The sequence below is a fragment of the Elephas maximus genome, chromosome 3 (assembly GCF_024166365.1).
Source record: "Elephas maximus indicus isolate mEleMax1 chromosome 3, mEleMax1 primary haplotype, whole genome shotgun sequence".
Taxonomy (NCBI): domain Eukaryota; kingdom Metazoa; phylum Chordata; class Mammalia; order Proboscidea; family Elephantidae; genus Elephas; species Elephas maximus.
Window position 1 is genome coordinate 72,687,765 of NC_064821.1, and position 12,854 is coordinate 72,700,618.

The 12,854-nt window shown below is 59.1% G+C and overlaps 2 protein-coding genes across 12 annotated transcripts in view; both read right to left on the bottom strand.

The window, feature by feature from the left end:
* ADGRB2 (adhesion G protein-coupled receptor B2) overlaps positions 1-11,874 on the bottom strand; it is a 39,005-nt gene extending 27,131 nt beyond the window's left edge. For 5 of the 11 annotated variants that reach the window (XM_049878582.1, XM_049878581.1, XM_049878580.1 and 2 more), the window contains exons 1-2: positions 11,627-11,708; positions 3,283-4,096 (exon numbers count right to left, since the gene is read on the bottom strand). In XM_049878582.1, the coding sequence (XP_049734539.1) occupies positions 3,283-4,081 (799 nt within the window). In that variant the 5' untranslated portion in view covers positions 4,082-4,096; positions 11,627-11,708. Of the gene's footprint in view, positions 1-3,282; positions 4,097-8,410; positions 8,437-8,462; positions 8,788-10,471; positions 10,496-11,626 lie in introns of those variants that run through there. The other 6 variants (XM_049878587.1, XM_049878584.1, XM_049878583.1 and 3 more) reach the window with 4 other exon arrangements.
* On the bottom strand, positions 8,235-12,354 carry LOC126071296 (translation initiation factor IF-2-like). Its single transcript, XM_049875526.1, has 4 exons — positions 11,627-12,354; positions 11,283-11,391; positions 10,417-10,989; positions 8,235-9,008 (listed from the first exon to the last, which is right to left on the bottom strand). Exons 1-4 carry the CDS (start codon positions 12,352-12,354, stop codon positions 8,235-8,237), a joined length of 2,184 nt encoding a protein of 727 aa, XP_049731483.1.
* Positions 12,355-12,854: the final 500 nt, after the last annotated feature.

The following is a 12,854-nucleotide window of genomic DNA, read 5'->3' on the forward strand; positions in this document are numbered from 1 at the left end:
GAGTCACCGGTAGCTGGATCAGGGAAGTGACCCACAGAGAACTGGGGTTCTGAGGCCCCAAGAGGAACAGTACTTTGTCCAAGTCACACAGCAGCAGTGGCAGAGCCAGGATTTGAACTCACTCTTGCCTCCCAGCCTCAACACTCAGGAGACACCAGGCTCAACTGGTGGCTATGGCCTCAGAAAGGAGCTTGGATGAAGTGGGGAGGGTGGGCTAGCAGCACCCAGCCACCCAAGGGCAGAACAGTACCCCTGGGGACAGGTAGGGTGTACAGCAGAGGAGGGAGGGGGTTTCTCCCTACTGTCACTTTGCACAGTGCCTCCTCAGGAATGGAGGGTCAATGGGCAGGAGCTTCAGGCTGGTGGCCAGCCCCCGGGAACTAGGCTCTGCAGCTGGCCCTCCCTTGGCAACCCACCTCCCTGCCCTGGCCTCAGCCAGCCTCCGTGCCAGTCCTCTGCCGAGTTTCTTCCTGCCTGCCTTCCCTTTCTTCCTTTCCCCCCACTTAACAGATTGCGGCAGCAAGATGGCACAAATTTATGGCTCAACTCACCAAAAATAACAAGAGATCTATCAAAGGCAGTTTGCGTGAAATTAACAGGCGTCTGTACCCTCTTGTCAAATCCACGCGGCACTGAGGCAGGCCCAGGCACCACCACCCCATCACTACCCACCAGCTCCCAGCCCAGCTGCTCTTCCAGCACCAGCCCAGCCCTACCCCGTGTGGCCTACTCCGGATGTTCTGGAGAACGTAAGCACAGCCCCTACCCCAGTACCTGCCAGAGGGGCAGGGCCAGGGGTCTCACTCCTGCTCACCTCTGCCCTCACGAATCTTGCTCTCAGACTGGCCAGTTCCACATGCCAGCCCACTCTCCTGTGGCAGGTATATATGTCCAGCTGGTCCAGGTGGAGAGGTAAGGGGATGGAGGCAAGGCCAAGGGCCTGGCAAAGGTGTTGCTGCCACCAGGCACAGAGTGCTCTGGGCCCTGACAATGCCACCAACCCTCAGACACTCCTGCCACATGGAACAAACTAAGTCATGTGGCTGCCACCCATGTGCTAGCATCAAGTTGCTCAGAGAGGTTGGGCAGGAAGGGGGACAAGGAGAGAGGAAGGGACTGGGCGAGCAAGATTCAGGGCACCAGTGCACCACATGAGTCCATGGCTGATGCCGTATCACCCTACACTGCTCCCCAGAGGGGCCCTCCCTGCAGGCAACCCCATGGAGAAATCTTGAGACATGCCAAGTAGGACAAGGGTAAGAGCAGAGGTCAGGCTTGGGAACAGCTGGGAGTCCCAGGTCAAGGCTCCTTGCTCAGAGATGACACCAGGCCTCATGACTAAAAACAATCAAGCATCTCATCTCCACCCCTCTCCAGTCCCAGAGGCCCTTGCAGAGGCTCTGAGGATAGTGGGGAGGCCCAGTTAGGGTGCCCTTCTCATCACTGGCCTCACTGACCCCCAAAGACACCTCGGCTACTAACCAACTCCTGCTTCCGGCTTCCACCCAGCCCAGCTGGCTGCTCCTGGCTCTATGCTCCACATGGCAGCCTGCCCAGATGGTGCCCGCCCATGAGGACAGAGCCTTGCTCCATCCATTGCGGACCACTGGGCCGAGGGACCACAGGGAAAGCCAGACAAAAGAAGCTGCCCTCAACTGAGCACCATGGGGGAGGCCCCTGCAGAGTGTGATAGGCAATGGCCGCCAGGCAGGAAGAGCCATAAACCTTCTGATATACGCCTGGTGCTCTCTGCCGATGTTCGACAAAGAAGCGAAATTCAATTTCTTCCTGCAGGCACTAAATCCCAGGTCAGCCTCCAGGGCCCATAACCTGCCCACAGCCTGGCTGTCACTCCGACGGCTTCATCGACCGCTGTTAGAGGCCAAGCTGGCCTGGGGGAGAGGCCAGAGAAGAGCCCCTGGGCACTTGTCATGGATGGACACAATGCCGGCTGTCTCGTAGGGAGGCTAAGAAGCCCCCACCCTCCCAGAGCACTGGTTGTCATGATAACTATCCGTCTAATTAAATCATAGAAATATCTGCCCATTTTACAGATGAAGAAATTGATATCCAAAAAACATAAAGGAATTCACTCAAGGTGACAGCCAAAGGTAGTTTCTAACTCCAGGGGTCTGGCCTCCAAAGCAGAGCTGGGCAGAGGCAAAATGCTCACCTCAGTTTTCCAGGCCTCCTACAGCCCCCAGACCAGACCCCTGCCTCCTCATAAATGCCCTCCGGGAAATCCAGATGCCTCTCCTGACTTCCACCCCTATGTCCTTGATCCTCATGATGACAGGCCAGCATGTTATCCCAGATGGGGAAACTGAGACCCAGAGAGGAGAGGGGTCTCCCTGTCAGTACCAGGGATGGGGACCAGGTCCCAGGCTTGCCTCCCTCCCACCCTATGTCCTCAGCTGCTGTTCCCTGCCAGGCCACCTGCCCAGTCCCTAGCCCAGCACTGTTCAGTAGGAATGCAGGAGTCAGCTGAGGGTTTGGGGCTTTGAAGCTGCAGGAAGGAGGGTAGGTGGAAGGCAACCGTGGTTGAGGGGTGGGGTGGGAGAGGGAGCAGACAGGACTCAAGGGCTCGCAGAGCTTTTGCCCAGTCAGCAGGAAGCTCTAGCAGCTGGCAGCCTCAGTCCCAGAAGACATGGGCCCAGAGCGGGGAGACAAGGGTTGCTGGGAGCAAAGCCAGCCCAGCCCTCCAAGGCCACCACGAAGCTCAGGCCTCTTCACCCAGGCACGCTCTTCTTTGCCTTCGTCTGCCCTGACCCTGGGGCCACTGCCAAAAATCACTGACCCATGTATGTCCCCGCTCCCTGTGTAATCCAGCCTACAGGCAAACTCGTCAACTTGCAGAGCAGGGCCTGCCACGGTCACTCCCAGCTTTGGGCCTTTGTACACGCTGCTCCCTCTGCCTGGAACACCCTCACTACTCCTTTATTTTGGCACACATCCACATGTTCTTCCAATTTTTGCTCCCAAATTGCTTCCTTCAGGAAGCCTTCCCTGATTATCCAGTTAGGGGGTTCCCTCCCTGTGTTTATGCTGATCACTCTGCATTATCTCACTTGCACCCTCATTCTCCGCCCTAGGCTGCAAACTCTTGAAGCATGAGGTCTGACCCCAATCCATCTCAGTGACCTCAACATCTGGACAAGGCTGGACACCAAGGGAAATCAGTGAATGACTACATGAATAGCCCCAGCACCTGCCAGGATGGGCACCAATGGGCACCCTCAGGCCCCCACACACACCACCCTTTAGGGCCCAGCTCCCACTCACCATATCTCATCTCAGTTGTGAACAGGTCATTGCTGCTCCCAGAGTGCAAGTCGGCCTCAGCAGGTGGGGCTGGGCCCCCGGGCACCAGGGCATTGGACAGGGTGTGGGCAGCAGGAGGACCTGAAGGTGTGGTGGTGGCAGGGCCAGCACCTGCCTCACCAGGGCAGCTGCACCCCGGCTGGGCAAAGCCACAGGCCCTGCCCGCAGCGCGGCCACACTCCTCACTCCAACGGCAGAGCACACCGCAGGTGAACTGGCTGGAGTTGTTGTTGTTGATGAGCAAGACCTCAACAAAGCGGAAGGCCAGGGCGGAGGGCGCCAGCAGGCGTGGGGCCTCTGAGGGCTCAGCAGAGAGGCACAGCTGCACGAAGTTCTTGTCAAAGTGCAGGAAGGTGAAGGGGCCGGAGCCACTGCACAGCTCCAACCCCGCTGCTGCCTCCTCCTCTTCCTCTGGCCGCCCCACCTCCGACTCTGCCTGGCCCGCTGCCTCCTCAGGGCTCGGCCGCAGGCAGGTAAAGTTGACCAGGTAGTGGTCCAGGGGCAGCAGGCGGGGGGCAAAGTGGGTGCACACCTGTTCCTGGCGGTTGAAGCGCAGGTAGAGGGAGTACTTGGTAGGGTCGGGGTTCTCCAGGGTCCAGGAGCAGCCCGAGGCAATGGTTGGAAAGAGGTCCTGCAGTGAGAAGGCCCCGTAGAGCACGCCTGAGGCCAGGGCAGAGCAGGCACTGGGGGCAGGGTCGAAGGCGGCAGCCAGGCGCAGGGACAGAATCACAGACAGTAAGAGGGGACAGGCTGGGGTCATCCTATGTCCCTTGCCCTGTGGAGAAAGACAGTGGTCAGCAGGCTGCCTAGGCTCTGAACCTTCTGTGGCTAGCTATAGGGAGTGGGCCTGTGGTTAAGACCATGTTCTTTTAAGTCCCCCAGGCCCACCTGTATGACCTTAGTGCAAGAAGCTTGACCTCTCTGAGGCTCAGTTTCCTTAACTGTAAAACAGAGCAGTGATAGTGCCTATCTCACAGTTTCCTACAAGGATTAAATGAAACAGGTGAGGAAAAGCACTCCACAGATGACCTGCAATCTAGTAAGCACTTCATAAGCATGAGTTGTTGTTGTCGTTATTATTACTCCATGGTTCCTCACAGTCAACCCCATCAACCACAAGGGTCTCGGCCTGACATTCACATCCAGCCCCATTCCCACCACCCCACCCTTATTCTCCCTAACTGTCGCTCTCAGTCACAGTGTGTCGTGATCAGCTGTGAGGTGTGTCATGCATAATCCAGCAGTAATTGTCAAAGTGGTGATGTTTGACAATGATTTGCTTTTTTATAAATCAAAGCAATTCAAGGTTATTCCTAGAACAACGTCATTGGCACTCACTTGCTTTGCTGAGTGGGAGAGAAAGGGGTGGGTTACCACCAGTGTGCCAGGGACTGGCCATGCCCATGGGAGGGTATCGCAAGTGTGAACATCATGTGTATCTTTGCTGTGGACTTCCTGGTGGAAATGAGGGGAGGAGCACTGGGAAAAGGCTGCTGGGCTTAAGCCCCAGCCTGGCCGGCTACCTACTACCTGGGTGACCCTTGTAGGCCTCAGTTTTCTCATCTGCAAAATGGGGGCAATAATTCCCCCCTTACCTTCCTCTTCCCTTCCTGCCCATGTAGGGTTATCCTCCAAGGCCTGGCTCAGGGCCTGCTTTTCCCCCCAGTGAGGCCACTAAACCATCTCTCTGCTATTAGCTTCCACAGCCCTTGCCTCAAAGTCCGCATCAACAGTCATGACCTTCGTTGTTGTTAGCTGCCTTCAAGTCAGTTCTGACTCATGGCAACCCCATGTGTGCAGAGTAGAACTGCTCCATAGCGTTTTCAAGGCTGTGATCTTTTGGAAGCAGATGCCCAGGCCTGTCTTCCAAGGCACCTCTAGGTGGGTCTGAACCACCAACCCTCTGGTTAGTAGTCCAGCGCTTAACCATTCTATCATGATCTCTACCCCTTGCTATTTCTCCAGGGCTAGCTTGCTCATCTCTTGAGTCTTCAATCTCCTAAGAGCAGGAACCAGGGTTTACTGATTTCTACCTCCCTTCAAAGTGTCTGCACTAAGCTGAGCTTCCAGCAGGTGTGAACTTACTCAGAGTGTCGGAAGGCAACTCGGACCCAAGTCCTACCCTGACAGACACACGCACAGGCCAGAGTGGACAAGGGGGCCGGAGTGGGAGATTTGCAGATACCCTCCCAGTGTGGAGCCACTGCCCACAGCCTGCCCAGCCTGTACCCACAGGGATCCAGAAAGTGGAGCCTGGCCCCTGGTCTGGCTCAGCTCCACTTCCAGCCCTGCCCCCTGAGCAATCTACACTCCCTCCCTTCTCCGTGCCCACAGCATAGCCTACAGCACAGAATGGGCCCCTAGAACATGGCTGTTCACGTGAGAGGGGAAAAGATGAGGCTCAGAGAAGGGCAGTAATGCTCAAGACTGCACAACAGCTGGGACTGGAATCCAGAGCCTGAGGCCCCAGCCTAGGTTTCTCTCTCTCTTTCACCAATAGTCTCTTGCTCCTTCCCTTTCCTTGCTGCTCAGGCTTCAGGCCAGATCTGGGAACTGAATTACAAAGAGAAGGATAATTCACAGGTGTGGTTAGATTTCCCAAGATATAGCTGCTCCCCGGGGACAGATTTCCACTTGGCTGTTCAGAAGTCTAAATCGTGGCTGGGGGGGGGGGGCGGGTGCGGAGGGGGTACCCAGCAACTACCCATTGCCACTGAGTCAATTTCTACTCATAGTGACTCTGTAGAATAGAGCAGAACTGCCCCATAGGGTTTCCAAGAACGGGATGGTGGATTCAAACTGCCAACCTTTTGGTTAGCAGCCATAGCACTTAACCACTGGGCCACCAGCGCTCCATGCAGAAACCAGAACTCCAAAATTCCAACCCCTGTACAGCATTGATGGAGCTCCTCTCTGCCCCAGATCCCATTCGCTGTGCCTCTAAGTCGGCCCAAGGCCCAAACAGGCCCTCTGCCCCTCCCCAGCTGTACGGGGCGGGGGCGGGGGCGGGGGGGAGTGAGGAAGGAAGCTCAGCACAGACCCACTCACTGAGGAGAAGCCTCCTCAATCTCCTCCAAAGCCCTGCCTGGCATTATTCAGCAGAAGCCAGAAGAGGCTATGCGTCCCTGGCCCCTCATCCTGACCACCCCTCCTTTCCACCCCCCCCACCACCCCAGAGCTGAAACAGGGACCAGAGCCCTGGTCTTCCTCACCCTACATCATGCCTGTCCTGAACCGCTCAGCCCACCCAGCCTGCTGCAGCACCAGCAAAGCCAGCAGCTGATGATGAGTGACATCCAATCCCCCTGCTGCCCCCAATTATTTTTAAGCAGTCTGCAAAATTCAGGCCATGGCTGAGGCTCAGTGGAGGGGAGGTGGGGGCTCATTATAACTGGTTTCCCCTCCCCCACTTAGAGCAGGTCGGGGAGCCTCCCCACACGCACCAGCACGCCTGAGCTTGAACATCCTTGTGCCATGAAGACATGCACACGAAAGCATGTGTGCACTGACGTATGCACAGACAGACATTTACAGGTGTTCTGCACATGAACAGGCAGACAAGCACACAGGTCAGTGTGGACCGCAGATGCATGAACTCATATGCACACAGAGTGCACACACTCAGGTGTACAAGGGTGTAAAGAGTCAGATATTTGTACACATGCACAGAGATGCAAATGTACTCTCAAGAATATACACAGGTATCTGGCCCTTTGGGGCTCAGCACATGACAGCTAAGGGTCAGATGTGATCTGACCTATTGCTCCTACCTTTGTGTTCCTGAAACTGGGGGTTCGGCCACCCAGCCCCACCTCCTGGAACTCTGCTGCTCCCTACTACATAGGGCCAACCCATCAAGAAGCACTAGGTCCACTCCTGCAGAGCCCCAGCCTGGCTTCCTCAGAGCCGGGCCACCTCTAAACCCAGCCCAAGCCCCCTCCTCCGCTCAGTCCTCTTCAGACACGCCCTTCGCACTCCTTTTAGGATTTCCAACCTGTGTAGTTATGACCCTTATTGTTTCTGCTGCAACATAAGACCCTTTAGGGGTTCCTTTTTATATCACTCCCCACCTCATGAAATCCCAAACTAGGTCAGAGACAGCCAGTGATTCATTCAAACCCTCCTGGGTGTGTATGGCCAAAGGCCTGTTCTCCTCTGGCACTGACCCAGAGCCATTGTCCTGAGCCACTGCCCTGTGAGGGAACCTAGAAGGGGACACCTAGAAGGATTTCCACCTCACAGGTAGTCCAAGTGATTACTAGCCATATATGACTAACCTCTCTGGGCCTCAGTTCCCCCTATGAGGAATGGAGACCATAATCCTTGCCCTCGGGGTTGCATATTTCTTCTCCTTCAGCCTCCTGACCAGTTCCCAGCATGTGCCTGGCACATGGTGGGCTCTCCTCCCTCTTCTCAGAACCTCACAAACTCTCTCCTCCTTCCCGCTGAGGTTGAGGTCACCGCTGCCTCTGGGAAGGCTGAACCACAAGAGTGGCTTTCCCACCTCCAAGCCCAGCAAGACCACAAAGCCCTCAGAACAAGAGCTAGAGAGAAGAGGTATGGAGATCAGTTCTGAGGAAGAGCTTCCTGGGTCAGAAGGAGGCTGATGGAGAGGAAGATCAAAAGGCCTTCTTCCTCAGGACCTCTCTGGGCTGAGGTGAGTGAAGGGTTGGTCCCAGTAATCTCAGGGACCCTTTTCTCACGCTAAGGGCTCACTTCACCGCATGCCCCCCTCCCTCAGCAGACCCGAGAATCCCACTCTCTGCCCAAGAACACTCAGGCCCTTACTCCATGTGCCTTTCCTCCCAGACCCCACCAGCCTGCCCAGCCTCGAGCTTCCCTTCTGCACCAATGAAGGAATCCTAGGCTTTCGAAGCTGGTGAAGTGGCCAGACTAGACTGGGGAGAGTGGAGCTAAGGGGGGCCTAGAGCGTCGGGGAGGGGCGCCTCAGGGCAAGGGCCAGGTCTCCGGGATCCCAGGGATCGGGCCCAATCGGCCAGGATGCGGTGAGCAGGGTCAGGGGCGGCTGGGAGCCGGGCTGCGGGCGGGGGAGAGGCCGTGAGGGGGCGGGGGCCGCGGCGGCGCGCACCTCCGTCGCGTTTATCCACCTGGCAACTCCAATTCGCCTGCCCGTCACTCACCCTCTGCCTCCCGGGTGATCGCTCCCCGTCGGGACCCAGGCCGCTACACGGACAGGGACGCCCCCCACTCGAGGCCTCTGGGTTCCTGCCTGCGCACCCCGCTGGGGGGGGGGTCCTCAAGGGGCCCCTCTCCTGGAGCTCGGGAATCCGAGAGGGAGCACACCCTCCTCGGGGCCTTCTGAGCTGGTGGGCGGGACTGAGCAGAGGGGCGAACCACCCCTCGCCAGCGGCCTGTTCTCCTCGGACTGGCAAAGAGGGCCGCTCTGTCTCCCTCCTGGGGGTCTGTCGGAGGAGGGGGCCTCCAGGAGCCTCCCCTAGGCCACAAGGAGTAAAGGCAGGCAGAGCGGGGGTAGGGGCGGAACGGGCAGCCCCCAACCCCCGGGGGCGGTGCCGCGCGGGAGGCGGGGGAGGGGGCGGTGACTCAGCCACCCTCCGCCTGCCTCCCCGGAACTTTGCAGCAGCTGGAGCCTCCGTTGCTACAGGAACCGAAAGCTTTTGTTCCCCAATGTCAGGGCTGCCCTGGCAGGCGGGTGGCTGGGAGGCTGCCTACTCCCCGGTGGGACTCCGGTCCAGCCACACTGTCCACAGGACTTCCAGCTGAGCAGACGTCACCGGTTCGAGGCCCCTCTCTTCCCCTTATCCACCCTTCACCAACCCCTTCATGCCAAAGCCAGGTTTCTTCAAAAGTCGAGGGCCCTCAGTCCAGGCCACCCTCTAACTCTGACCTGGAGCTCTATCCCTCTGCACAGTATCCTGGGAGTTCCTGATTGTGTCTAACCTTCTGGGGGGAGGTGGAAGCTCCTCTGTGGTGCAGGGCACCCCCCCCACACACACACAAGGCAGCATGCCTTTGGGGGGCCTTGACACAGATTTCTTCTCTTTACTTACCCCACCTCCCCAGCCTCTACACCTGAACCAGGGCCTTGGAGACAGTGCCTGGCATTCACTGATGCTCCCCTATCCAGATGGTACCCCAGAGAGGTCCAATGGGATGTTGCAGGATGGCGGGGGGGACCCACTGAAACTACTGGAGCTGGAGGTATTTTCTGGCTTTATTACTCTGGAAGTTGGTCGGGGTGAAGACACCAGAACCTGTTTTGTGTTTCTCTGGAATTCAGAGCATAAGGTGGGGGAGGGGTTGACTTTGGGGTTGAACAGACCAACACACCTATCATTTTTGAGCACTGCTAGGTGCCAGACACTCTATACAATCTCATTTCATTCTCCCAGCAACTATATGAGGCAGTGATCACTGACCCATTTTACAGAAGGGCAACAGAGGCTCAGAAAGATTCAGTAGCTTGCCCAGGTCACACAGCCTTTGAACCCAGATCATCTGACCAAAAGCTGAGTTCCTAGCTAATCAGCTCAATTACCTGGGGGCTGGGAGGCTGGAAAAGGGGCAGGGACCAGCTAGGACCTCACTTTGTGTTACAGAAATGCCTACCATATATATACACCCCCGGGCTAGGCCTGTCCCTTTTTGAAAAGTAATGGGAGTGGGAGAGAGAAAGAAGGAGAAGGAGGAGAGAAGGGAAGCAGAGGGGAAGACATCCTCCTCCAACTTGGTCTAGAGGAGACCCTCCCTCACCCCCCTCCTCACAAGGGCATACCGTGTCCAGAATTCACACTGCTCTACCACCTCTTCAGTAGCACAGGGGACACTTCCCAAGTGCCTGCTCTATCGTAGGGTCGGGTGGACTCCACTGCAGCCTGCCTGCTCCATCCCCAAGCCAGACAGAGCCCACCTTTGCCCACACTCCCCATCTCGCTGGGACAGCCTTGGGGTACACAGAGGCTCCCTAGGGACACCTACCAGAGCTCAAACAAGCCCAACCGGACCCTACTGAAGCCAGGGTGCTAGTCCTACTGGCCTGTGCCTGATGCCTCAAAGGACTCCTGACTTGCTGCTGGGGCGAGCCCTCCACCCCATCCCACCCCCAGAGCATGTGACCTGACAACAAGGAGTGTCCGGGCACAAGTAGCACGAGGGGGCCTCGCCCACCAACCTCATTTCCCTAGGGACTTCCCAGTGCCAGTCCTGCAGCCACCGCTGCTGCTCCTGGCTGCGGAAACCTGGGGTTGCCCATGGGAGGAGAAGGGGCGGGCCGCGGGCAGGGGGCGCCAGAGTACGCCCGGGGGCCCGGCTGGCAGCTGGAGAGGCGGGCAGGCAGGCGGCATCTCCCGGCCCGGGCACCCCTCCCCCCGCGGGCACCAGACCGGTCGCCCGCTCTGCACCGGCCGCGGCGCCGAGGACTTTCTGCGGCCGTGCCCTCGGACCTAGCTGACTGCGGGAGTGGCAGCCAACTCGACAGCCTACAACCCCCAAGTCATGCCGGCCCCCGGGGCTGCGGGAGGGTGCGTCTGGTCCTTGGTTGTATGCCAGGGGTGGGAGGAGAGGGGTGGTGTGATGGACAGACTCCTGCCAAAGATGGACACTAGGAGCCAGGGATGCAGATCCAAGCGTGATCCGGCTGGAGGGGAGGGGGCTCGGAGCAGACACGGGGGACACGGCCCCAAGTCTAGGCTAGGGGGGAGGGGACTTGCAGCAGAGATAGGCGAGGGAAGGCGGGACTCCAGGCAGATAAGGGGGGGAGGGGGCACTCGGGGCAGAAATGGAAGGGATGCACAGTTGGGGTACGGGCGTGGGGGAGGGCAGTAACTATGGACAGACATGGATGGGGACAAGAAGGACTCTGGGCACAGATGAAGTGGGGAATAGGGGGCATGGTCCGGCACCCAGACTAGGAGGGGAGGTGGAGGAAGACACAGTCGAGCTGCAGGTTGGAGAGAGGAGCTCTAATCAAGGCGGAGTCGCACTGCCGAGATCCGAGCTGAGATAGAGACTCGAGACGGTGATGGGGGTACGGTTTGGGTCAGGAGTTGGGGGGGGCGGGTTAGCAGAGATGGGCAAGGGGGTCGGTCCAGGCTGGGGAAGGGGGAGGAAAAAGGACTCATCAGAGATGAAGGGGTCCTTGGCCCCAGGCTTGGGAGTTCCCAGAGAGATGGGGGTGGGTGGTTGCTAAACGAACTCAGTCCCGGAGGGGTAGAATTCAGCAGAGATGGGCTAGGGGAGCGCCCCGAGTTCGGGCCGGTGCGGAAACTCGGGACCGCGCCGGAGGGCTCGGTGAGCGGCCGGGTCAGGGTCTGGGCCGTGCACTCACCTGGGCGCCGTCAGCAGCAGGAGCGGGGGCCGGCGCTGGCGGAGGCTGCCAAGGGGCGCAAGTTTGCCATCCCTGAGGCGGGGGCCGGGCCGGGCGCGGGGCAGCTCGCAGCAGCCGCGCCGATGGCCGAGGCTCCCGCTCCGCGGAGCGGCGGGTGCAGAAAAGGCGCGGCGGAGCAGTGCGGGGCGGGCGGGCAGACGCCGGGCCGGGCGCGGGCTCCTGCCGCCGCCGCCTCCTCGCCGCGCCGACCCCCGCTTCCCCACCCCGAGCGCCGCCCGCACCGCGCGCCGCCTCCTATTCGCGGGCGGCGGCCGCAGCCCCGAACCCCAAGAACCGGAACCGCATCCTCCTCGTTTTCCTCGAGCCGCCGCCGCCGCTGCCGCCGCCAAGCCAGGTTCCTCCAGCCGCTCCGGCCGCTGCCCGCAGCGCGCGCGGGGCCGAGTGACGGCCGAGGCGGGACGCGGCGCCTGCGCGGGCCGGGCCCGGGAGGGGGCGCGCGCCGGGCCGGGCGCGAGGAGCCGCGGGAGAAGGGGCGGGGGGCGGGGGCGAGGCGCGCCGCCTCCTGTTAAAGGGGGAGCAGCGCCTGTCGAGGCAGCGCACCCTCCTCTTCCCCCGCCCTGAACCCCCGGCGCCGGCGCGGGAGAAGCCCGGGGTAAGCCCTTGCCCCGCCCGCGGCCTCCTGGACCGCAGGATGAGGCGATCCGGGACGCCCCTCCAGTGATACCCATGGTCGGAGACATCTCTTGCAGCCAGGGTCTCCAGGGCCCTGGGGGCTGAAACAGGTGCCCCTCATGTACATTCCATATTGGACACCCCTGTGCATGCAAGTGTCACTCGTCTGCTCTGAACTTTACATATTCTTATGCATACAGGTGCCCTTTGTGTGCATTGCAATGTTGCCTGGCTCTGTGCATGCAAGCGCCATACACTTGCACAGCGTGTTAACCTGTGTTCAGACCCTGATTGCATGTTGCTTGTTCCTGTACACAGAGATACTATATGTGTGCAAGCTTATGTAGGAGCCACATCTGCACACTGCAGTGTGTTATGTTTGGTGCATACTCTGGTGTAAACTCTGCAATGTTGCATGTCCCTAGGCACGGGGATGCTGCATGTGTGCAGTATGTTACATGTTTTTCTAAATATCTGTATATTCTCCAAGTGCCTTTCCCTGTGCCCCCATGTTGCATCTGTTTGTGTAGAAGCAGCAAAATGTACAGACCCACCC